The sequence below is a fragment of the Pocillopora verrucosa genome, chromosome 7 (assembly GCF_036669915.1).
Source record: "Pocillopora verrucosa isolate sample1 chromosome 7, ASM3666991v2, whole genome shotgun sequence".
NCBI classification, from domain to species: domain Eukaryota; kingdom Metazoa; phylum Cnidaria; class Anthozoa; order Scleractinia; family Pocilloporidae; genus Pocillopora; species Pocillopora verrucosa.
Window position 1 is genome coordinate 21,692,580 of NC_089318.1, and position 25,228 is coordinate 21,717,807.

The 25,228-nt window shown below is 38.0% G+C and overlaps 4 protein-coding genes across 5 annotated transcripts; 2 read left to right on the plus strand and 2 right to left on the minus strand.

Annotated features, from left to right (window-relative positions):
* Positions 1-1,554: 1,554 nt before the first annotated feature.
* LOC131781454 (uncharacterized) lies at positions 1,555-11,549 on the minus strand. Of its 2 annotated transcripts, none has more exons than XM_066169491.1 (10): positions 11,422-11,549; positions 10,716-10,844; positions 9,726-9,822; positions 8,818-8,940; positions 8,371-8,413; positions 8,017-8,124; positions 7,335-7,832; positions 5,310-5,589; positions 4,469-5,214; positions 1,555-4,252 (listed from the first exon to the last, which is right to left on the minus strand). In XM_066169491.1, the coding sequence occupies exons 1-10, from the start codon at positions 11,427-11,429 to the stop codon at positions 2,394-2,396; spliced, it is 3,891 nt and encodes a 1,296-aa protein (XP_066025588.1). In that variant the 5' UTR covers positions 11,430-11,549; the 3' UTR covers positions 1,555-2,393. The 2 variants fall into 2 exon arrangements, with proteins under 2 accessions (XP_066025588.1, XP_066025587.1); XM_066169490.1 differs by having other exon boundaries at positions 8,371-8,416.
* A 62-nt stretch (positions 11,550-11,611) lies between these two features.
* On the plus strand, positions 11,612-15,694 carry LOC131781452 (kinetochore-associated protein NSL1 homolog). Its single transcript, XM_059098107.2, has 6 exons — positions 11,612-11,764; positions 11,910-12,021; positions 13,071-13,228; positions 13,673-13,736; positions 13,963-14,024; positions 14,339-15,694. The coding sequence occupies exons 1-6, from the start codon at positions 11,618-11,620 to the stop codon at positions 14,609-14,611; spliced, it is 816 nt and encodes a 271-aa protein (XP_058954090.2). The 5' UTR covers positions 11,612-11,617; the 3' UTR covers positions 14,612-15,694.
* Positions 15,695-16,315: 621 nt separating this feature from the next.
* On the plus strand, positions 16,316-23,491 carry LOC131781408 (kanadaptin). Its single transcript, XM_066169406.1, has 13 exons — positions 16,316-16,826; positions 17,386-17,563; positions 17,940-18,056; positions 18,201-18,270; positions 18,800-18,942; positions 19,103-19,189; positions 19,340-19,413; positions 19,736-19,805; positions 20,029-20,150; positions 20,457-20,521; positions 20,839-21,280; positions 21,505-21,616; positions 22,521-23,491. The coding sequence occupies exons 1-13, from the start codon at positions 16,359-16,361 to the stop codon at positions 22,568-22,570; spliced, it is 1,998 nt and encodes a 665-aa protein (XP_066025503.1). The 5' UTR covers positions 16,316-16,358; the 3' UTR covers positions 22,571-23,491.
* LOC131781405 (glutaredoxin-related protein 5, mitochondrial-like) lies at positions 23,226-25,148 on the minus strand. Its single transcript, XM_066169407.1, has 2 exons — positions 25,073-25,148; positions 23,226-24,371 (listed from the first exon to the last, which is right to left on the minus strand). The coding sequence occupies exon 2, from the start codon at positions 24,253-24,255 to the stop codon at positions 23,788-23,790; it is 468 nt and encodes a 155-aa protein (XP_066025504.1). The 5' UTR covers positions 24,256-24,371; positions 25,073-25,148; the 3' UTR covers positions 23,226-23,787.
* Positions 25,149-25,228: the final 80 nt, after the last annotated feature.

Genomic DNA, 25,228 nt, shown 5'->3' on the forward strand with positions numbered 1-25,228 from the left:
TGAAGACAAAACATTGTGGGAGGTCATGGAGCTCACAACATAAACTGTAGCACCGTTGTTTTCATTTGTCAATTCTCCGGCTTTTCTAACCATACGTGTTCATTTTTAGCTAATATAACCGGTTCCCATCAACGGGAGCTTCTATATCCGCTAGTTCCTTGAAAACACTCCTTCCCGTTGAGTCCACCGTGAATCGCAAAAACTGATTTCGCTGCTCAATGCATGTGAGCGGATGTTTGACATAAAACAATAGGATTATCATACCTCTGTTTTGATTGCATGGGTCTTAGAACTCAAAACTTTCTCTGGAAGCCTTTTTATTAATGAATCTATTCAGGAAAGGGTTGACTCCAAGGCTTTACAGAGGAGATGGAGGATCTTAGCGACTGGCTACTGAAGTTAACCAGTGTGCGTTTAATGCCTTAAAATGTCTTCTCCCTTTGTAATTTCTTTCTGTAATGAACAGCAGGTACCCATTTAAATCAATTTATTTGTGTATAGGATTAAAAGAAAAGTTCGCCGCGACAAAAGCGTAATAAAAACAATATGTAATGAACGGTTTGGTGTTTAAAGACTAGCAGTCTTTAATGAAGTGTTGTGGTGAGATCATAAAAGTTTCAGATGCTAATAAAACAAGCTCGGGGTCCCTTTATAATTCATCAACTAATTGCCTGCAAGTCAAAACGAAGTCTTTGACGACCTAAAATTACAGGCAAAAGTTCCTACCTTGTTGGCCATTGTTCTCGTGGTCTTTCTGTCCATTGCTGTGCCGATGTCTGTCACTTATCTCGTGTCCCTCTGCAATGGTCACGTCAAACGAACACATTTTATAAAGAATCGATCTGCTCTTCCAATTTGACGTCTTCCCGTGATGACGAGAGTTGAATGAACCATAAAGGTCGTATCCATACACAAAAGTCACTAGAGTTTCACCGTGATATTGCGACAAGCAGCAAAGTGCGTAAGAAAATGAAGAAGTGAGATCAACGTCTGATATCAAAAAATAAAATATATGATGAACAGCTATTCTTGAATTGTCTCGGCAAAGAGGAGAGGGGAGGAGGGAAGGGGGAGGCAAGCAGCGTTTTACGGATAAAATTTAACCGAGGCTCTCTATTCAAGAAACCTGCCAAATCCGCAAAAATGTGAGAAAAAAGGACTACACCTACAAGTGCGCCTTTCTAGAAACTATCAAACCCGCCCTGTCAAAAATACTAGCGTTAGTTCGCTGTGTAGATAGCAACAAGTTAAAGGGTAATGGTTTACAGCCGGAATTTTTTAAACCTTAAATTGAGAGCTTACCGACAGACGATGGTAGTTTCTTTTGGTAACTCTTCCCGCCCACCACCACGGAAAGATATTTCTAAAGAAAATTCCATTCATGTAAATGGTTCAGTGCGGCCGTTCATAACTTAGAGGCACTTACGTCCAGGCTTTAAATAAAAAAGACCAGGGATAACTAACCGCACAAATAACAAAGAAAAAATTGAATTCACTTTTTCTCGTTAAAAATTGCTGCGCGAAGAATCCTGATAATACATATCACAACTGGTATTTACAATTACAACCATCTCTCTATTGAAAGTTTGGTCACAAAAGACAAATTAAGCTTGTTAATTACCTCATAACTGCGCGGTTAACCCAAAGGTGAATCATTCTGTTATCGCGCACACAGAATATGAGTTCTGTCTCTTCTGCTTTCATAAAATAACCTTTTACTTAACTGTATTCCAGTTCGCGCGTCACTGACTCACACTGACAGAGCGCGCGTTGGACATGAGATTGTTATGACCAATCTCGTATCCAACAAGAACGAATGGAATAATTGTCTAATCAAATTTCATTACATCCTGAAATTTTGGATAGTTGAGGCTTTTTCAGCCCCGCAACAGTTAACGCAGAGCATTTCCAAGTAAGATGACTCGGAATATAAGCTGATAATCGGAGTTCGAATCAGAACGCCAGAAATGTAATATTCGGAGTTGAAAATTCAATAATAGACAATACTCGTGCCCTGCTTTTCTTATGTTCTGTCACTTGTGTTCTTGCAAGGAGAATACCCTTGTTTAAATTACCTTGCTCTACTTATGTATATATGTATATTTAAATGGAGTTCTTGTCCAAAGGTTTGCAACCAGTAAGTCACAGGCCACATCTGTTTTCATCACCGAAACAAAGAGCAGTAAATCAGCATTTCATGATTTCATACAATTCTCGAAGAACAACCTTTTCTGGCGAATTGAAGAGTGGAACTGAAGCCTGTTTCTTAACTATGTGTATCTTCAGTACGGGTTTACGTAATGATTGAAAACTCCCAGAAGTTATTCAAAAAAGAAAAAAGACAACAAAAACAACACTAGAAACAACGAGCCTTAAGGCGCTTCCAGGTTTAATCACTTTTTCTGTCGACTTCTTGTAACTCTTTTAGTAACAGTCTCTGTTGATTTCATAGGGGCAGTTTTTCTAGAAACCTTTTTAGGGGACGCTAAAGATTCTTCATCTTCAATGTGTTCCTCGTCTTCAAAATTTTTCGCAGAGTCCTGCCAAAGTGTAGTAGCCTCTGGAAGTGAAGGCGTGGATTTCTCTCTCTGTGATCGACGAGAAGAAAGTGTGCCCGCCGCCGTGACGGGATCAGGGGACAACTGAACTTCTTTTACATCCAAAGATTTCCGTGATTTTCGAGTTTTAGGTGTCTTTTCAGCTTCTTCGACGTAAGATGTATCAGAGTTAGGTGTTTTAACCTTAGGTACCACAGGAGTGTCGTGAGATTTTGTTTGAAACCTACCAGAGACTTCCTCAGTTGTCAAACTATCGGATTCCCGAGACGAGAGAATGTCTATAACAGTATTAACCAAAGCATCTTCGGTTGATACCGAAGATTTCGTCCCTTCGTCTTCACGGGACCTATCTGCTACGACGTTTTTCTGTTCAGCCGATGACTGCTCGTTCGCGGGTGTTTCATCGTCTCCTCGACTGTCACGTTCTGACGCTTTATCATTGAAGACAACATGCTCGGTATCCGCCAAGTCAGAGTCTTTTGAGGTTAATTGCAAAGAGGTACGTGTTTGTCTCTTGACGGAAGGTTTATTAGTTCGCTGTGAGATATTTCTTTGGGCTGATCTACGACTTCTTCGGTTGCTGCCAACGTCCATTGCTTCATCCTCTTCCGCTATATTGGAAGATGCTTCTACTTGACGAGATGTTATGCTTCCCTGTGGTACCTCTGGTTCTTGTGATTTTTGCGCAGATTTCCGTGTTTGTCGTCTGTTGGTGAGTATACCAGACTTACCGTTTCCTTCTATTTCAGGTGAGGTTTCTATCTTAGGACTTTCAGAAACCACTTTTTTTCCCTCCTCCTGGCTAATGACAACAGGAGTCTCCATGGAAATGTTCTCGTACTCTACATTCTTGCTTCCCTCACTGACCCTTTCCGTGAACACTGAACCTTCTGTCTCTGCTGCTTCCCTTCGCGTCTTCCTCGTTGGTGGCCGAGGGACCACTCCTTTCATTTCAGTGCTTTCCTGTTTTCGTTTTCTTCCCCGTCCCACTTTCCCTTGCCGTGGACCTGCCGGGGCAGTCTCTGTCTCTGAAGAAGAAACCAAACTTTCATTTAGCCCTTCCTGGGAGTCACTTCCGGTCTCCGGAGCAGCACTGCCCTGACTCAATATATCTGATGATTCAGCCTTATCAATGTCGCTCACATCCATTCCTCCTCTAGACTCTCTGTCTTGAACATCTTGAATGTCCAGGTTCTCGGCTATTGTGCTTGGTGCTCCACTAATTCGGGACCTTCTCGCCCTTCCAGTAACTGCTGGAGTTTCTTCCTCGGTTACTGTAGAATCGGTATCCTCTGTTGAAGTAGCTGGTTCAGGTCTTATGGACCTCCGAGATTGCCGGGTACGTTTGCTTCGAGCGGGTTGCATACCGAGTGACCCATCCTCCTTTTCGGAGATTACAGAACGTACACCTTCGGTGGAAACTGTTACTTTAGGGTCTTTCATCGTTTCTGGCAAAACGCTATCAGCATCATGATTGTTGATATCGCTGGTAGAGTTGTGTTCATTCTCGCTACTCTCCAACAACTGGCCATTATCTTGGTCATCTTGCTGTCCTACAATTACTGATTCTACGCTATCACTTAAGATCTCTTGTGACGCCACCACGGACTGTTCAGAGGTACGGGTGTCTACTTCTTCATGACCAAACAAGTTTTTGTCTTCAGACGCAGTAATGATGACATTAGATTCAAAATCTATTACAAAGGAAAGAAGAGAAAGAACCAGGGACGTTAAACGAAGGACAAGGCATCAGCACGCTGAGATGAATAAATATCACTAAAAAGTTTCATTTCCGAAACCATTAAGTGATTAGCTATCTATTTTTAAGTACTCCCATAAAACGACACAGACAGAATTGGCACCAAGATTTAATTTCCTCGTTGAGATTGAATTATTGTGACATTTGTTACCTGCGTCTTCTTCACCAGGAGGCTTTTCATCATAATCGACCATCTGTTGTCCTTCATCGCTGAGTGCATTAGGCTCTGCTATATACTGCTCACTGACTGTTAGATGTTCCTTCTGGATCTCTTTCTTCTGGTGTTCTTTCTCATGACGAACACGGGCTTTTGCTCGGTCAATCTGGTTCAAAACCATCTCAAATCGGGCAGCTGCTACTTTACTATTATCCTCTGCAGTATCCTGCTCGGAACTCGGATCCTGTTGAGCTGGAACTGATGTGGCTGATGTTGCTGCAGTCACTGGAAGCTGCGGCCAAGGCGCTGGAGGTGTGGCTTGCGTTGGTGCTGAATGATGAGGTCTTGCCGCAGGAATTGGACCATACCTTGAAGATGGGGGAGGTGGGTAACGGGAGGGAGTATGGTAAGGGTAATTTCCCCATGCACCTGCAGAGGGGACTGGAGTAATGGCTGGTGTGGGATAACCTGGAGGGGGAACTCCAGGGGGTGGAATAGCACGAAGCACCCCAGGGAGTGGTAAACTTGGAGGTGGTATCCCAGGGGGAAGAATTCCAGGAGGCAGAACCCCTGGGGGTGGAACACCAGGTGGAAATATCCCAAGGGGTGAAATACCAGGAGGGGGGATTGTTGACTGTGGTGCAGCTGGTGGGGAGAAAGGATAGGTTCCAACTGGTGGTGGCGGAATGGAAGGTGGGGGATAGTACGATCCATAATAACTGGGATATGCTGGTGTGAAGCTGAGAAGGAAAAAAGAACAGCAAAGTCAAAAAGAAGATCTGCATTTAAAAAACATCACAGATCGAAATGTTGATAAGAATCATCTTTCACTCACCCATGGTAAGGAACTGGTGGAGGAATCCCAATAGGTGGTGGGTACCTTGTTGGAGGAAGCCCCATGGGAGGAGGGTAGGATGGGTATCTAGGAGGTTGTTTGAAGGGTACAGCCCTTTGTTTGGTGGATTTGTTTGAGGTAGATTTAGCTGTCGTGGCTGTGGCAGATGAAGATGTGGTAGGTGGCAGTCCAAAGATGAGTTCAAGGTTTGCAGTGGACCAGTTCAGGTTGAAGCCATACTGACATTTCTGGCACTGAAAAGATGGTGGTTCACTTTCACCTAATTTATGTCATGCAGGAGATCAAAAGAACAAGTTAGTTTATGGGTATAACTTCGTCCCAAATCAAATTCAGCATCAACTTCATCAAAACAAAGGGGAAAAAAGCGTGGATATAAGACTCGATAAAGGTACAAAATATCACAGAAATAAAACAATAATTCATCAGTTCATTTCAAGCAATCCAGTCAAGTATTATTCAGCTATTACTTCATCAACCTGTTGGCCCAAATGCATCATCATTCAGGATCTTTGGATGATGAAGGCATTCCTTTTTTGTTTTGAAGTCAATCTTTTAATTAATTTGCTTCATTCCTGATACCCCAGCAAAAGACTACCAAGCAAGTAGACTCCCAGTTTGTTCATCAAAATTAAATGAACAAGGAGCTGGAGCAATATCAACTAACAAAGGATGTACCTGCTTTTGTTTAGCTTTATAGTTGGGTGAATTTGCCTCGACCATTTGTCCTTTAAGATTAGGAAAGATTTTCTACCAAACCCAACATGAGCTTTGAAGCCCCCATGCAGCCTGACAAGTAGATGTCATTTAGAGATACATTGTATGGTTAGCTTTTATTAACAGAGTCCATTACAAAACAAAGGCTGTATGTATAGTTGAAATGTCAGAAATTAGAGTCTGACAGGATCATTCCAAAATCAGAACTTTGGAAACTGCACAATTTCAGGATGCAAAAAACATACACAATTTATGAATTTTATTTAAAAATTTATGTAGCCATCCTCCTTGGGCTGGGTGGTACCGTAAAACAAATGACAATTGTGATTCAGTGCCCCCATAAGTGAATATCACAAGTCATAGGAAAAGCAAGTGATATGTAATTTTTTTACTGAGTGTTCTGTCAGACCACTTCTCACCTTGGAGGCTCTGGACACTTATGTGGGGGAGGGGATAGGGTAAAGAGAGCATTCACAGTAATCTTAATTGTGGGTGTTGGTGGCAATGTCTGGTCTTGGGCTTAAAATAAATACAATGGTAGGGGGTCAACTCTTGAAATAGTGTTAATTCAAGTTCAATTATTGGAAAATCTGACATATGTTTTGAAATGTACCAGAGTTAGAGGACATTTTGGAAAATTGTTTTTCATGAAATAGCTTTGTTTATAGTGTCAAGTAAAATTGTATCCTCTTAAAACTATCCCATTGTTTTTCCAACTCCAGCCATCATTGCAAACTGGCTTGCCCTGCCTGTGACTTTTGTCTGGGTCTTCTTTCACAAAACTTTGCTTCATGATGTAGTGAAAAAATAGATGATAATTCCAAATAATCAATTCAACAATCGATTATATGAAAGTGGGGAAGTCCCTCTTCCCAGAATTAAAAATCTATACTTCTTTCTGAACTACTTCAGGACTCTTTCATGTGCCATCCCTCTTGCGTGGTTATAAACTGTGACATGATGCAGACTGACAGAGAGTAACACTGTAAGGACATATACTTTAAAGAGCTTTAAAACAACACAAATAATAATTTGTTATCCTTTCTTGGAAGGAAATAAATTTTATTTCGATTTCACACCATTTGATTCTGCAATGTTATTTTCAAACTGGTAGAGCTATTCCTCTACCTGTTGAATTTTCAAGAATTTGAAGCCATTTATGCAGCAATAAGAGGTACTACTGGTGGTACTTCTTACTGGCTACCACCTGAAAAGGAGAACACTGATTATAGAGCAATAAAAAGTAAATTTTCCATGCCTTACTATTTGTGCTCACCCATTCTACCTCACCTTTAGCCATTTTAAAAGCCTGATTTCTTTTGAGCAACTGTTGAAGACTTTGAGGTAGATCAGTATCTTTGGTGTTTTCTGACACCATGATGATGTATTTAACATCTGAAGAGTCACAGTAAGGGCAACGCCCATTGGATGACACAGGATAGCTACTAGCTTCTGTTGATGGTGCTTTGTTACTAGTTGTTGTAGTGGATGTTGCAGTGGCTGTTGATGCTGGCACATTGACCACTGAGCTTCTTATCAAATTGCTTGATGATGTACTAGGTTCTGAAAAATTGTCTGAATCAGACACAACAGAAGCTTCTTTTTGTTTGTCATCATCCTCATGATCTGCATGGTCTGCTGCATCTTCATCTTCATCTTCACTGTTGTTCTGCTGAGACAGTTTTAGCTCTTCTTTAGCAAGCATTTGTTTGATGAGTTCTTCTTCATCAATGTCATCCTCCTCATCCTCATCATCTTCTTCGGTTTCGTCCTCTTTGTCTGATGAACCTGAGAGGGTAGAGATGGAAGGTAAACTCCCTCACACAGTGTTTCTCTATTCTTAAATTACTTTCCAGGACATTAACTTATGAAGATAAACAGAACTCATTAACTAACAGAGTCATCTAACATATAATCCAGAATGAATACCACACAAAATAAGATGAATGTAGTAACAAGAGGATATACATACTTTGCATTGTTGAGGTTTGAGAGGCATTTCCTTTTTCATGATTTTTTTGGCCTCGTAACTCATCCAAAACATATAAAGTGTTATCTGATGATTCACTTTGACTGGAACCTTCATCAGTTGTTTGCATGAAAAGTGAAATCAGACATAAACATTCAGTTTGCTTGAAAGACTTGTTGAATACCTAATCTAACCGACCAAAAAGTAAACTTAGATCAACCTGAAGGTTGAAATGTCTTTACCACTGATATAGTAACATGATAGAATGACAAGATGGCAACATCAGAAATTTATGATAACCAAAAATGTAAATTGACATGTGTGTTGAAAGTTCAAAATAATATAAAAGATACTAACCTTGAAAGCGGCTCTCATCTGGACCTGATACAGGTTTAAATGCCTTCTTGTGGTAAATTGATGCAAGAAAGATACATGTATGATGATTGATCATCTATTCCACAACAGCCACAGATAATCATCTCCATTAGATATCATGCACAGACAGATATCCAATAGCAGTCCAGTTTGAACAAAACTTGCATGATTCAAGATAAATTAAGTGCACTGCATACCTATGGAAAGGTTTTCTGCAGTACTTTTAGATAAAAATTTCTTTGAGTAGTTGAAGAGCATTGCATTTTTTGTTGTTTAATTATAAATTCCTTTGATTCAGTTGGATACAAGAAAGAAATAGCAAGATTTGAGATGGGATACATAGATCAAGAGCCAAACCTTTCATAAATAAGAGTCAGGGGAAGGAAAAGAATTGCAACATATGAAAAAAAAAAACATACTGCCACGCACCTGCACTGGATTGTCTAGAGACTCCAAAATTTGTTGCAAGGAAACATTGCTCCAGTTCACATTAAACCCAGCACCCAAAGGATCAGGGGGGCAGAATCCTCGGCATAGGAAAGTTGGTGGATCCTATGAGCATTGAATGTTTTGTAAACATTTATAACAAGAGCAGGGCCAAGGAAATCTGAATTCTCTGTCCTGATATGACACCTAGGCATTTTAATTTATCAGTCACATGCTCTATCGGTTGAAATCCAAAGAACTCCTTAGAGAGGTACAAGAAGCCATTTTCGAAATGCAAAAGGCCTCTGTTTTAGTCTAAGAGTACATGTACAATGTAAGTGCAAAGCTTTTGATTAACCCTTGTTAATTCTCCCTTCTAGCTGTTACACATTTCCTTAGTAAATTGGTTCTGAGAACTTGGTGCTAGATCAAGATAGCAGCTTCTACCTGATAAGTTTGAATATTCTCATTACCTGTTTGCTGAATAATGTATGTATATTTATCGGGGGAAGTTTCATGTTAATCACTTCTGGGAGTTGAAAGGTTAAAAAAAATTCATTCTCATATGCAAATTATTAATTTTCACAAAACAGCCTTATTTTGAGAGTTAGTATTCTTAAAATTGGGAATTGCCTATTGCTACCAGAACTACTGAATAATTTCTTTGTGGTTCTTTCCCCATCACCCCTGCCCCACACAGTTTTTTTTTTTTTGTTTCAAGTTTTAAGTACAGCCACATGGTGAAGATGTTACCTTACCTGATATCCTTCTTTTTCTTGACTTGACCACAGAATAGCCACTTGACCACAGAATTTCTTTGTGGTTCTTTCCCCATCACCCCTGCCCCACACAGTTTTTTTTTTTTTGTTTCAAGTTTTAAGTACAGCCACATGGTGAAGATGTTACCTTACCTGATATCCTTCTTTTTCTTGACTTGACCACAGAATAGCTCTTCCTTTGGCTATCAGGGAGTGCAGAATTTCAGGCATATCCCCCATAGGAAACAATCTAAAATACATTAGAATTCTGGTTAAAATGTTGAACAAGGTGCACAAAAAAGGTCCTACAATTAATCTTCCTTCTATAGTTTAGCAAACCATGATCACCTTTATCAAATATGGAAAGTGTACAATGTTACAAGCAATCACAATGGGAATCAAGACATGCAAACAACTATCCAAACAATGAACTACTCAGTATTAACCCTTTCCATCCTTAAATCAGTTTACACATTCTCCATACTGTTATCTATACATTTTCTGTTGAGGCCAATCCTCAACAAGAGAACAATTTTGTTTTCCTAAGTCCGTTCCATTCCATTTTTGTAATTATACTCCCAGCATGCTTAGTTAGCGCGTCTCAGTGTCGTCGTGTAGCGAGAAAGTAACCATGTGCTTTGTTAACGCGCTAGTCGCCGGCAATTTCTCATCATATGGTGAGTCTTAGGAGCTCGTGTATTTCCAAATCCCGTTCCAACAGTGATTAAGTGTTTGTTTTGTAGGTTTTTACTTGCGAGGTGAAGCTTGTTAGCCAAAGATGAGACTCCAATTCCGATCCTGTTGTGTTGTTAAGAAAATATGCTGAGTGTGCAACTCTCGATTATTAAACCTTGTGTTCAAGAACCCTTGTGTTGTGAAGGCGCGTTCTTTGTCCCCTGCACATTTTCTAAGGTGCTGACAGGGACTTGTTGAACAATCTAAAGCTTCTTTAGTTGGTGATCATTTCCTTTATTCTCAAGAAATAAGATGTGCATCACTCTTGTGGGTCAAAAGGTTAAATTGTGTGCAGTGAGGTTTCTCTCACTCCTGATTGGTCTTTTTTTCAAGGCACATACATGAACAGTCTTGAAGCATTTTAGGTATTCATGGTTTACTAAACTTTGTGGAGGTAAGAAAACATACTTATCCAGTATGACATAGAGCCTATTTGAATTCCCACAGCGAGGACACAAACCATCCTGAGAAACAGTATACTTTGTCCCTCTCAAGTCAGTTCCCTTAATCCTATCATCCATATCTATAATGTCAACACTGCAAGAGAAACATAGATTGCAGCTGTTGTATAACATTACTAAAATACTCCATGGAATTAAAATATTTTTCACTAAGAATTCTCTTGGTGACGTGCAGCAAACTTGGAATCTGCATAATTTTAGTTTAAATAGTCTTGTGACCATGTATGTCTTTTGTGTTTATTCCTTTACATAGCTTACTTATTCATTTTTGTACATCACTTTTGTACTTCAATGTATATTTTTAAACAGGAAACAAGTCATTTGTATGCTTGGGCTAAACTTCAGAATACCCGGCCATTTTGGTCTGCCTCACTTACATGTGTCGGGAGGCTTTGAAGATCGAGGCATAACACAATAGACATTATTCTTAACCAATGACATGTAAATGAGTGGCCGGGTATTCTGAAGTTGCTCCCACGTTGTGTATATTTTTTCCCAGTTTTTCCCGTCCCTAATTTTTTTCGGATTTCCTGGGTCACACGCCACCATATAAAAATGAACATACCACCAAATCAAAATACATTCATGATTTTGAAAAAATAAAACTAAACAATTATAAAACAAAAAAAAAGGAAAAAGAAAAGAAAACACACTTCATCATTTTCCAGAATGATTCATATGCTGACGGTTCAAAAGCTTGTAGGAAGGCGAGAAATATTCAAGCGAAGGCACCAAACTGAAAACTCGATTACTGCTACTTTCCGCCATGTTGGTACCTATCCCAAAGTGCTTGAGGGCCTTAGCAAATAGCTACTCATGCGCAGCTTAAAAAGCGCGAAAAAAACAAAAATGGCGGACGATGGAAGAGTCTCTGTTAATAGCAAACAAACAGTTCTCAGAATTCACGATAAAATTAAAAAGGAAGTGCATGAAATAGCGAGTAAGAAGTCTTGGAATGCACAACAGAAAGAGGAATTTGAGAGAAAGCTGCTCGAGGTTGGAGGATTCTCTGATTTTCCTTGCATGAAAGAAATTTAAGCTTGATTTTTAAATGTATTAGGGTGCCAAGAACATGTCAATGTCTTGCAATTTAGCGATTTACGTGTAAATGTTAATTTTGACTGCTTTTCGCTTGATCAAGCTTTACAAGGAATCTGTTGAGGAAACTATCAAAGAAAACGTAACCATTGGCGGTCAGGCCTGGGATAATGTAGGCGAGTCAGAAGCTTCAAGTAGTTCTCTTCTTCAGGAAGGTGTGTGCATGCGTATTAGAAAGTTTATATTTTGTACATTTGAGTGATCTTTATTCTAAGCGTATGTGAGCGATGTAATAAAGCCTAAGACCGAGGGCTCACAAGCTTGGAGCTTTTCAAGTCGCTGTAATGAATTTTGGCTAACTTGAGCCATAACATGCTCGCTATAACGAAGATTTTGATTTAGTCCCCTGTGAAATGATTTTTTTGCTATTTTACGACTTGCTCTACAGCTTGATACACTGCTTGTCACTGAAACAAGCAAATTGGCTGGAAATGACTAATGGAAGTCCATTGCACTTCTTGATAGATAGTATATCATGCAAAAGTTTATCTCTCTTTAACCCTTTAACTCCCACAAGTGACCAAGACAGAATTTCTCCTTGTCAATACAATATCAACCAGATGAGTGATGAGAATTAAGAAAAATGTCGATTTGGGAAAAATAAGTTGATCCAATACTAAATTCTCTGAGCTAACATTATAAAAAGTATATGGTTGACAGTTAGGAGAATTACAAATTTGATCTGGGAGTTAAAGGGTTAACTTCAGACCACAATCTCAAGGTAATTCTGGTTGTCGAATTTGTGGCAAATTTAGCTGTTAAAATTTTTCTTGCCATGGCAACCAAAATGTGTTCAGTCCACTTGGAGAACTGAGACCATAGACATGACAAAATTTTCCAGGTAACATAACGCTAAGCTTCCAAAGAATCTGCATCATGACTCATCTTCTAACTCATGTTATTCTCAACAATAACACAACATTCAATGGAATAGAGCCCAAAATGTCAGAAAATACTTCTGTTAGAGTCTAGACTGTCAAAATTTCTCAGGGATGTTCATACTTTTTGGGAAGAGCAGGCCTTCTAGGCTTTCAAAACTACCAGCTGCCTGCCATTCTTAACTACCCTTTTGTTGCAAACATTTTGGAGTTCACTGTGCAGTGCTAAAGGACCCTTTAGTTGCAGAAGTTTCAAACGTTTTTTGTTATGACCTATTTTGAAAATGTTCTTCAGTCCCCAATGATTACTGGTCCTTAATTTGCAGAAATGGAGCCCCTTAACAGAGACAGAATTACAGAAGTTCTTCAAATATGTTCTGAACTGGATGATATGATCAGAGATACCACACAGAAACGTAAAAAATATCCTCAGCAAATTGTTGAAGGAGTCAGTAACATTCTTCAGAGCCATAAGGAATTTTTGGTGAGATGATCAATAACAGTACATTTACACCAAACCAGAGCCTTATTCACAGACTGACAAACCCTCGCATTTCAAGCAGTATTGAATTTGAGACCTCAGCTTTTATTTTAACTGCCTCTTAAGTAGTGTTCATAAATGCAATGATCACTAATCTGCAAGTCAATTATATGATATTCTTATATCCACAACAGAACATTCTCCAGAGCAAATTAAGTATGCATCGTTGTCAGCTCAAGTAGAAAATTATAGACATTTTATTTGTATCTCTGTTCCAATCAAAATGCATGGTAAATGGCCATGTACAGAGAGAATAAACAACTTTATCAATAAATGAATTGCATTAATAAAATAATAGTAATCTTTAATGAGGATGCCAACGTCACAAAGTGGTTTATAGAAGGGTCCTCAGAAATCTAATGATTTCTTGTGTATTTTTACCTGTAGGAAAACTATCAGCCGGTGATTAAAAGCAACTTATTGTCTGGTGGGTCCAATGTCATAACACCAGGTGAGGCAACAATTTTGTTCATTTTCTATCTGTAAAACCTTTTTTTTTAAATTTTATTTTACAACATGGGATGTTGTCCATAGAAGAGTAATTCAGCAGAAGTCTTAACTTGTAGTGAACTTCATGTGTGTTGGGCGGATACTTACTCTTTTGAATGTTTGTGGTGGTTATATTGAATGGTCATGAAGTTTTTTTTTAATTGTTTGATTTTCAACTTTTATTTTAGATTTGGAAGAGTGCATACAGAGATTACAAGGAGCAGCATCTGATGTTATGCAGCTATCAAAGGTGTGTTTTTTATTAGAAAAAAAATGACAGAGGGGTTTGAGGTACATGTAGTTGTATACAAGAGTACATTGTGGCTTTTGTTGACTAGCTTAGCATGGTTCTGAAGTTTTTTTAAATTTATAATAAAGTGTTTTTGTTGTTTTCAACAAAGTCTCAATGAGAGAGAGAGCTCCCACTTATGCTTCCACATGAACTTTGTTTGCTGGAATGTAAAATTTGCCTTGAAAGTTGCCTCTGAAATAAATGACCTCTAAGCCATTTTAATTCATTTTTGATTGGTTAACAGTATTTTTTCTTTTCTATTTTTGTTCTAGTCTTTTCCTGAACTTCACAGCAAAGCTGAACGTCTTCAGCAAGCTGTCCATTCCCGTCAAGCCATGCAGGAATGTGAGACTGATGGCGTTTTATTTGCATTAGAAAATAAGAATGAGACTTTGAACTCATCTTCCACTGAACCAACGGTGTTGCAAGAAGATGAAAGCACTGAAAAATTGAAGATGGTAGATTTTCTGTGGTGGGGCGGGGAGAGGCGCAGGTCACGTCCTCCTGTGAGATTTGATGCTTCTCAAAATACTTATGGCCTGTGAATTTATGGCTATTTTATTTAGTAACAATGATAAGTGATTAGTTGTTTTAGCAGTTGCTGTAAACTGGCATGTAGTTTCATATCCTTTGTACAGAAAGTATGTTCAGGAGTCAATTTTTATTTATGATACTTTTGTTGTTGTTTTTTTTTTGGTACCATGATCACTGCTTTTAAGGAAATGAAAATGTTATATTTTATTTTGTACTTGCCGATTCAAATTAATTTTTAACCTTTGAAGGTTAAATAGGAAAACTGAATATTTCTAAATTCAATTTTGTACACTTAGGGTATAAAAATTATAGATTAGATGACCACTGGTTTTCATGCTGCAAGTTTTTTGCTTCCCACTTTCTTCTGTTGCTAAAGAAGATAAAGAATTAAAAAAATTGTGCAAAAGAACATTTGCTTGTAGCATATTTGCTGCATTGAAAAATGTAAGTGTCATATTAAGTGTAAATAGTATGGATTAATTTGATACAGTGTTGGGCAAAAAATCTACCAGTAGTACACTCACTCATTGTAGTGAAAGTTCAATGTAAATAAAAGAAAATTCCTTGGTTGTTACAATCGCAGTATATGAAAACTTCATTTATTAGAAATTAATAAATAAGTTTTTGACCAGTAAGTCCCATCATGTATTTCAAATATTGATGTCATGTTCATTATCAGACAGAGTTTTTCATTAATCATCTTTGCAGTAGTTGTCTGTTTGAAGAGAGAGTGCTGTTTGACTATACAAAACAGTTCCTGCGAGGAAGACTACTCTCCATGTGGGAATTTAGGATAAATGTCTGAGCAGTTGAGGGTGGAGGTAGGGAAAGGGTAGAGTTATTTCTTTCCTAAGAGAGACTAGCATCTAAATTCTCTTTATGATATCACCCCCAAACTGCATAGTAAGGTTACAAGGATAAAAGAACTGATCACCAACTAAAAAAGCTCCTGATTGTTTAACAAATTCTCCCTGTCAACATCTAAGGAAATGTGAAGAGATAAGTGTGGAGAATACCTACACTGATGTTAGAGTGTCAGGGGTTAAAGTGAAAGGTGATACTTTGAGCACAAAACATGTGGACAACTGGATAAAGAGCAGTTTATAGAAGGGGGGGGAGGAGGGGAGGAGGAAGGAATCTACCATTGTTTGTATTCCATTCGAGATCGCAAAAAAAAAAACGAATAAAGGAACAATTTGAAATTAGGATGTTTTAAGTAATGTCTCTTAAGTTGATAGCTCTCTGGATCCTTAGCAACTGTGAGCTTGACAGAGTATCAAAATCATCAGTTGATCACCTGAGATTATGCCTGGGATTACGAAGGATAACTTGAGAGCCATTGTAATAATAATGGGAAACAGGATGGGGTGAACATACCTGTAAATATTGTAGTGTCTGTTTATACAGTAGATACCTGAATTGATTTAAGAATTTCAGATGGTCCTGCCTGTCAGTAATGGGTTGCATAAAATTGGAAAGAAAAAAAAAATTAGGACACTTTTGTAAAACGATTTCAAATCACAAATAAATCATGGGGTTCCCTTTCATATTTTCCTCCTTGTAAGATAAGTGATGTGTAGAGACAAACTGTTATCCAGTTCCTAAAGGTGCGCGCGAGGATGACAGAACGAGGAGAAACTGGAACAAATAATTTGCGTTGGTATACATTCCATTCACCTTACACAACATGTACCTCTGATTTCTAAAATGGCGAACGTTGAGGAGACGGCGACCGAAAACGACAGCGAGAATTATGATATGCCTCCACCTAATCTTCCGACAAAACCTCTAGACCAGGCAAAAATTGTAAAGGAAGAATCAAAATCAAAACCTTTATCAAAAGAAAAGAAGGAATCGGTGCCAGAATTGCCCTACAAGGAACCATCCTGGAGTGGTATCCCAGACGAATTCTACAACTTGGAAGTTTTGAAGAATGGATGCATAATAACAAATGTTGATCTCACTAGTAAACCTTTTCATGTGTTTGGAAGGCTTCCTAGTTGTGATGTTAGCTTAGAACATCCTTCGGTTTCTAGATACCACGCGGTGATTCAGTACAAGACGAGCGATACCTCAAACAGCGAGAAGGGTTTTTACCTCTATGACCTTGGTAGCACGCACGGAACATTCGTCAACAAGTCAAGACTTGAATCTAAACGTTACTATAGACTGCGTGTAGGATATGTGATTAAGTTTGGGGGAAGCTCCAGATTATTTATTCTCCAGGTAAGCTCGAATCTGAAATGGTGCAGAAAAAAATCTAATTATTATAGTGGTTTGTCTTTGATTGATTCGATCCATTCATTATGTGGATTATTGTGTAAAGATGCGTGTATTGATGAAAGCACACACACATACCGTATTACGAATGTACATTAAAAAGATTACGCGCTTCTGATTGGTTGAAAACGAGTGTATTTTCATGTAACACGAGTGTAAAGTTGTAACATGAGTGCAAATTACAACATGATTTCTCGTGCAATTTGGTGTAAATAAGCACTTATAAATTTTCCAAAGACTAGGGCTTGTACAATTTTGTTGTCTTTGAAAATTTGACTTGTGCTTATTAACACCAAATTGCGCTCAAAATCATGTTGTTACCTATACTTATTGCATCAAGCACCCAACCTTGAATAAGTGCCCACCTCAAATAAGAGCCCACTTTGAGTAAGTGCCCACCCTGTGGGTAAAAAAAGCTTAGCACCTAGTCTCTAGTAAGCACCCATTTCAAATCATTGAGTGTACTTCCCTCCATAATACTGTGTTATTTTGCTTTTGTCTGCAGGGCCCTGAAGATGGTGAAGAATCTGATTCAAATGCTGCTATACAAACAGAAAAACAAACAGAAGTCAGGAGCAGTGAAGTAGGCAGAGTTATGACAGAAGAGGAATATGAAGAATGGAAGAAAGAAAGAGAGGGAGGAAAACAAAATGAAGAAGATACAGGAATTGATTGGGGAATGGGTAATAATTTATATTGAGTAAAAATTTATTCTGCATTCAAAGAGAAGAGAAGTCTTATTTTGGCCATTTGCTAATTTTTTTCTTCAAATAACTGGCCCACTGAGTTTTTTAACTGTTACATTAGCACTATTGATGTTATAAAAGGGGTAAGATTTTCTCGTTTTTGAAAATTGCATCAAGTATGATATAGCTTGCTTTGCTTTCACTTGTATCTGAGAATTATGAGTTGTTCATAGCATATTAAGTATAATTATAAATTTTGAGCCGTCCAGCAAAATTAAATGGTTTCCCTTTTCAAAAATAAATATATAGCACTTATTACTTGTGACATAAGTGGTCCCTTGCAATGATCATATCCTTTTATTTAATTCCTTAGGGGAAGATGCAGTTGAAGAGCCTGCATATCCACCTGATTTTGGTGAAACTGAGAAGACTGAGGAGCATCATTTCAAAGATCCTAAGAAGACTTTGAGAGGATTCTTTGAAAGAGAAGGTTTTTAACATTAATTATGATTGTGGTTCTTCATGAAGTTTTTTGTGTCAGTAGTGTCCCATTTATGTTGTTTATTTTTTCTTTGTTCTATGTTCAGTGACTCTGATTAATTGTGCTGTAATATTTTATTGTTATGGTTGTCAGGGCTGGAGTTAGAGTATGATGTGGAAGAGAAAGGTCCAGGTCATGCAAAAGTTTTTCACTGCAGAGTAAAGTAAGTGAAATTTTGAAATGACATGGCCTTTATGGTAAGAAGGCTGGATTTGAAAACTGGAGGTCCTGGGTTCAAATTGTCCACTTTTCATCTCAAGAAGATTTGCTGCTCTATAGTTTTGAGTCCTACTCCATTGCTATGATTTATGTCTTGTAGAATTTGGGGTATTGGTTTAAATGTTATACAAAAATACAAAATTTATGTTGTATTTTCTTTGGTTGGTGATTTAATACCATGACCTATAAACAAAGTTATTACTATTATAGTTATAACCAATAGTATGAATTATTATTATATTTATTAACTCTCATGATATCATTAAAACTACGGTAATCACATTTCAAATAATGACTATAATAATTTTGATATGATATTTTATTAATAACATAACCCTTTAAACCCTAATGGTGACCAGCATTGTTTCTCCTTACATCTGTTTGATAAACAAATTCTCCTTGTCAACACAAAAGTAAATGTATATAGAAGAGTGTGGAGAAAATGAAGATTGACCATGTTACATTTTTTATAGATTGCCAATAGATGGGCCAAGTGGTGATCCTCTTTATGCCGAGGCTGCTATCACAGGAAGGAAGAAGGAAGCAGTATTGGAGTGTGCAAAGGAGGCATGTCGAATGCTGGATGCTGCTGGCCTCCTGAGACAGTCCTCTCACGGTAGTGGACCACTTTATATTTGGATCAGTCAGATAAATTGATGGTTGATTTTAATAATCATAAGAAATTATATGTTTCATTTATCTCTCTTAAGTCAATTTCAAGTTGGAGATGGATTCTATTAAATGTGTTAATTCTAGTTTTGTTGTTTCCCATGTAGAGAGTAGGAAACACAAAGAGAAAAATTGGGAAGAAAATGATTTTTATGACAGTGATGAAGACAATTTCTTGGATAGAACTGGATCAGGTCAGTTGTTATTTGTTGCTGATAAATATCTGTGTTGAACAAAACATAAATTGTTAATTTACAAGGAAACGTGAAGCAGCCTGAGCAGAGAATTAACAATCAGATCTTGGGGGTTTAATTGTTAATAACTTTGACTCTTTGATCTTATAGTTGAGAAGAAAAGAATACAAAGAATGAAGCGTGCCGGTAAAGATCAGTCCACCACAGAAACTTATGAATCTTTGGTAAAATATTTAAACACTTTACAAATCAGATCAATGTTTACATTAAATTATTGCATTGTGACAGTTGGAATCATGCCCATATTTCCCTGTTCCCTGTTGTCTTTACTGAACGCATTAAATTGCTCTGGGTTTACTAAAAGTTCTCAAGCTTAAGACCCCTATCCCAATATTGCAGCAGAATTCCCCCCCCCCCCCCCCCCTTACCAGCTAAGCTGCAAAGGACTCTTTGGTGAGCTAGGAAAGGTGTTAGGGTCATATAAAATTATGAGACTGTCTGTATATAACAAATTCTTAACTTTGTGTTGTTATTGTTCTGAGCAAGACTTCAAAGCTTCAGATGTTGGATGATGAAATTTCAGATTGTGAGAGTCGATTAAAGCAAGATGCAGGGGGTAAGTTTTTTGTAAAGTGGATTTAATGGTTAAGATAGATGTTCGGAGAAATTCCATTTTGCAGTTGTTGGCTGCTATATTTTACTAGCCCTTTGTACTTGCAAATTCTACACGTGGTTTTCAAAGAGGACTAGAATTTGTCAGTGAGCATTTTCACCCTAATTTCCAGTGCAGTTTTTATTAATTGACATCTCATTTGGTTTGACTACTTCATGTTTTTTAGGAAGAAATGGTTCAATGTCTGGAGATGCTGACTCTTTGGATGATTTCATGAGCTCGCTTGGAACATCACTAGACAAGACAACAAGGACTCAGATCAGAAGAAAAATATTTGACCTGAAAAAGGTGAATTTAGTAATAACTTTAAATTTACCATGAGTAACTGTGTGATTTGAGACTACATTGGTTTTACTTTTATGTTGCTTTGTGTTTGATCTTGAAATAATTTTCACACAAAGCCAAGAACATGTCTTTCCCTTTGGCCTCTCAATGTGTCCCTTCAAGATTTTTGTTACTACTTTCCACTAGTTTTGGTTCACAACACTCAATCAGTAAAATTGCCTTTTATGCATGTAATGTTAAGTGGTAAAGGTATGAGGAAGGTCATGATGAGAAGATATGTAAATGCATAATATCTCCATTATTTTCTAGGAGAGACAAAGACTGGTCAAACTTGTTAATATTGCCAAGCCAGCTAATCTTCCACCAGTTGCAGAGTAAGAGGAATTTTCAATGGCAAATGTGAAATCTTATTTTAAACAATTTGCGAGAATATTCCACCCTCATATCTGTGTATTTACCATGAGCTGTGTCAAAATAACTTAATTTTAAAATAGAGTATGCAATTAGACCTAAATTGCTGTGTTTCTAAATTTGGTCCACCTAGTATTATTTGGGTATTTTTTTTTGTTTTGTTTTGAGGTTAATTAAAAATCACTGAAAAAATGTCAATTACTCCAAGGCAAGTTGCTACAAGCTGATACTTGTATTAACACCTTCATTAGCTATTTCTGACAATTGTTTTGCTTTTCAGGCAAGCACTTGATACTGATCTCAAAAAGTTTAGCACAGAATCCGAAAGTAAACCCACTGACTCTTCATCAAGTAAGACAGCAGATATAAACACAGATTCTAGACACACATTCTCAGCTATGCCAGAAGAAGAAAAACAAACCAAAAGGTCAGCTGATAAGGAACATTTACATGAAAAGGTACTCAGGGACAACAGTCAATCACATCCTACAGAACAGAAAGAATTTGCTGTTCCTGTTTTGCCTGCTTTGGGTGAAAGGAAAAAAAATAAAAAAAAGAAGGATGTTGTAGTGCCATCAGACAGTGACAAGACTGTAGACATAGAAGAAACAGAAAAGTTTGAGCAAGAAGAAGATGGGGAGAGTGAACTAGGAAGGAAAAGAGTCAATTCAGATGTAGCGATGGACATGCAGGAAGATGATAAGAACAGAACAGAAGAAAATGTAAGCTGTGAATATTTCCCCTAAAATATGTATTGTATGTACATTAATTGTCAACGTCAAGTGGGAAGTATGATGGTATAAAATTATGTGATGATAATTAGGAAAATGCTACTTAACAGAAAGTAAAATGGTCTACAAATCTCTTCTATTCAAAATGGGTAACTGAAATCTTAAGTTGTAGCAGTTACTTTGACCACTTCATTTTTCTTTGCTTTTTTCCCTAGAATGAAGATATTCCAAAAAAGAGAAGAAAGATGAAGAAACGGTCATATGGTGTGCCCACACAGTGGCAGGCTGATAGTGACCCTTCATTTACTGCATGGATGCCTCCTGAAGGTTTGTCCACTTGTTGACTGTTGAAAGTGACTGGTTGTACAGTTCTTATAACTTACGGAAGTGTTCCTCCAAAGGACAAGAAAATGTTTGTGAGGTGCAAACTAAGGAAGTTGAAAGGTGGTATGGTCTAAATGATCAAATAAAAAAAAAAAAAACACCAAGGTACATAAACCACCTTTCATGCCATCTGTTCAGTGATGTTCTCTGATTAAGGGAGACCTACTTAGACATGGCCACAAGTCAAGCTGATGAAGTCGCTTTAATAAAGGGCTAATGCCTGAAACTCAACTACAGAGGTGGTAAATTTACAATATCAACTCAGTTGATAAATCCAAATTATCCTGTGCCACCTGCACTGACTCAGCATCACAGTCTCTTTAGAAGCTTACCACATTTATACAAAGGCTGAGTTTTTGATTAGAATAGTTTCTGCAAGGCTCAAAAACTATGTTGAGATCAAACTAGAAGCTTACCCAACAACTGGAATGGCAGAGGAAAATGTATCTTGTCAATGAATGGGAATTTCCTGGTAACAAAATAAAAATTAATTGGTGTTTGTCATGGTCAGAAGTTGTCTTAGTTGACTGGGGTGGCACTGGAGGATTATTTGGACAAGATTGGTGATTTAACCCTTAAATTCTTAAGAGTTGTCAAAACAGAATCTCCCTTTACATTATTGATACAAAATCAAGAAGACAAGTGACTGGAATGAAGAAAAATATCATTAAGGGGATTATTAGTGATCCAATACCAAATACTCCAAACTATCATCATCAGAATTGTATGGCAGACAGTAAGGAGAATTGTTAATGAGATCTTGGGAGTGAAAGGGTAAAGATCAACACCAATAATAGGAAATAATAAGTGACCAGGCTATTAATGATCTTTTTGTTTTGGTTCTCAGGTCAGACAGGGGATGGAAAAACACATTTGAATGAAAAGTTTGGCTACTAATGAGTCTTTAAATGAATAGAGAGCAGTTTCATAACAAAATGTGTCTCAGTTGATTTATTTTCAATGTGTAGTAGTTTTGACATCAGCAGTAGACTGAAACCCAGGTTGCTCATAAAGAATTTGAGGACCTTGGTTTTCATCAGTGTCCATTTTCTTGTAATTCTAACCTAACCGCAACCCAAACCCCTTCAGTCAACTTTACAGAGCGTTTATAGGAAATTTGACTTCTGCTGACCCTCCTTCAGCCAGGTTACATCTCTGACAAAATGGTGGAAGACAGGGAATTAACAGCCATAAACAACCTGGTTATGGTGTGTGCACACATCTTCAAATTAAGTTGTCATGTCTCATGTCATGAGAAAAAGTTGTCCTGCCTGCCAGGGCTAGCCTACTTGCCAAAGTGAGACAACTCTCCCCCCTTTCTCCCCTCCTCTAGTTGACCACTGACCTGAGATAAGTTGACAACCTCATGTGAGTGGTGGACTGAATTGTGTAAAGAAATAATTGAAAGGTTAGCTTGCCTAGCATAACTCAGTGGGGGGGGGGGGTTGTTACAGTTACCCAAGATCATATAAATGGGGCCTTAAAAGGATCATAACATTCTTTGCACATGACACAATGGATGATTGATTTTGCAATCCAATAGGACAAGAAATCTTCAGCAAGATATCTTTACTTGCTCAGTGTTTAACAGACTGTACAAATGGCATGTAGCATGATGCATTAAGGGTGCAACTTAGACTTGTGTACAAAGCTCATAAGAGGCTGTGGCCTGTTACAATTGTACCGGTGATTTGAGATGTTTCTGTAATATTGGCTACAATTAAGCACACTGCTGTATTATCTTACAGAAATAAATTTTTAAGTGGCCAATTAATATTATCAACTCACTCAATAAAACCAAAGTAATTTCACTCATAATATTGTCCACTAGAACAGCATCATAGTTTCTTCAGTAAACTTACCACCTTAAGTCATATAGCTAAGTTCAGTTTTGACATTAAGTGTTCAGGACCAAAGCAAACAAAGATGACATCGAACCTGGATGTAATTTATTCTTTTTTTTCCTGTTATCAAACTCAGTTTTGTGCAAGTCGCCCTGGACTTAGTTCAACTGTCTGAGAACTATTACGTCATCCATGGTTATGGTGGATGTTAAAGATTGTTTGAAGCAATGTTAGGCCAGCGCCGAATCGTATTGTACAAGTTTCTCAAGCTTAAGTGTCCTTTTTATCCTCTTCGGCTTTGTCCAGTAACAAAGATCTTATTCCAACTTTCTGCAGTTCCTCGATCAATTCACCTTGTTGATGCAACTGTAACACAATATCGCATCCACCGATAAATTCTCCTCCAATGTAGACTTGAGGAACTGTCGGCCAGCTCGAATATTCTTTCACTCCCTGCCTCAGTTCCTCGTCTTCTAGTACGTTATAAGCTCCATAACCTTCGACACCATGCATCCGAAGAATCTGAACAACAGCATTGCTAAAACCACACATTGGTTGCTCAGGAACTCCTTTCATAAAAACCACCACTTTGTCCTTCTTTACGACTTCATCGAATTTTTCTGTTGTCCATGTGGCTACTTGGTCACTGAGGAAGCGTAACTTAGCTGTAATACGGCCTGTAGGAGGACCGAAGGAAAGAGATCTGTTTAAAATCCGTCGTACAACCAAGGTGGCCATCTTAAAAGTCACCAGTCTTCGCAAGTCACCCTCATTCAAACTAATACCCAGACTTCCCGGCTCTTGCTCTAACAAGTCATCTTGAGGGTCGTTTTGCTATAAAATGGAGATACGACCTAATAGGGATGTAATACAATTTATACTTAACTGGACGTTGCTCGGAAAAAACCTTAATCGAAAATGGAAACTTGACGAGGTGACAATAAATTCACCTTTAATCTCTTGCGTGACTGGATTTGAATGGCGTTACTATTACGAAAGGTTCGCTCATCTTTCTGGGCTGGCACTTTTTTTAACCTTTCGAGGTTTCAGGGAAATCTTGAGTTTTCACGAAATGTAACAAAAAACTTTCGGGTCGCGTATATTTAAGGAGGCAAATCAAACTTTAAACTAGTTCTTAAATTTACGGATCACGCTCGCCTTTGACACCTTTAATATCCCTAACATGTAGTTGGTTCTCAGAAATGTCTATGACTATGTGCGCGCCGAAGCGGACGGCAGCCGGATGTTGAGAGTTTATGCATGCGCTACAGGTTTTTGTCTAAATCTTTTAACTTTGTTAAAAATGTCAAAATCTTACGAAATCGAGCCTGGAGAAGTTGCATAACACCTTCCCCCATACCTCCCTACTATGAATGCGAGGCTGAATTCACTACTGTCATACGATCAGGCGACAAATAATTAATTCAAATCAATTGATGCACATGGATTCGCAATCTGTAGGTCAGTTTTTTGCACTTGTAGCTTGAAAAATTATGTATTTTCATTAGTTTTCACGCAGTAACTTGTTTAGTGGATGTTTAATCAAGGAACTTACCGAGATCTTGCGCGATTAATTTTCTCAGTTATTCGCTAACTTGACTTATCACTCACTTTGACAGTAGCTGATATTTTGGATCTTACGCAACAACCTCCGATTGATTGGCTACCCAGATAGGGTGACGCTTTTGTCACGAAAGCGATGACGAATCGA

Coding starts and splice junctions, on each gene's coding strand:
- LOC131781454 (XM_066169490.1), bottom strand. Junction 5,590..7,334: donor GGCTTTTAAAATGGCTAAAG/GTGAGGTAGAAT, acceptor GACATAAATTAG/GTGAAAGTGAACCACCATCT. Junction 5,215..5,309: donor CCACCAGTTCCTTACCATGG/GTGAGTGAAAGA, acceptor TTTCCTTCTCAG/CTTCACACCAGCATATCCCA.
- LOC131781452 (XM_059098107.2), top strand. CDS start 11,618: ATGGCGGACGATGGAAGAGTCTCTGTTAATAGCAAACAAACAGTTCTC. Junction 11,765..11,909: donor TTGAGAGAAAGCTGCTCGAG/GTTGGAGGATTC, acceptor CGCTTGATCAAG/CTTTACAAGGAATCTGTTGA. Junction 12,022..13,070: donor TAGTTCTCTTCTTCAGGAAG/GTGTGTGCATGC, acceptor CTTAATTTGCAG/AAATGGAGCCCCTTAACAGA.
- LOC131781408 (XM_066169406.1), top strand. CDS start 16,359: ATGCCTCCACCTAATCTTCCGACAAAACCTCTAGACCAGGCAAAAATT. Junction 18,057..18,200: donor AGGATTCTTTGAAAGAGAAG/GTTTTTAACATT, acceptor TATGGTTGTCAG/GGCTGGAGTTAGAGTATGAT. Junction 20,151..20,456: donor AAATATTTGACCTGAAAAAG/GTGAATTTAGTA, acceptor ATTATTTTCTAG/GAGAGACAAAGACTGGTCAA.
- LOC131781405 (XM_066169407.1), bottom strand. CDS start 24,255: ATGGCCACCTTGGTTGTACGACGGATTTTAAACAGATCTCTTTCCTTC.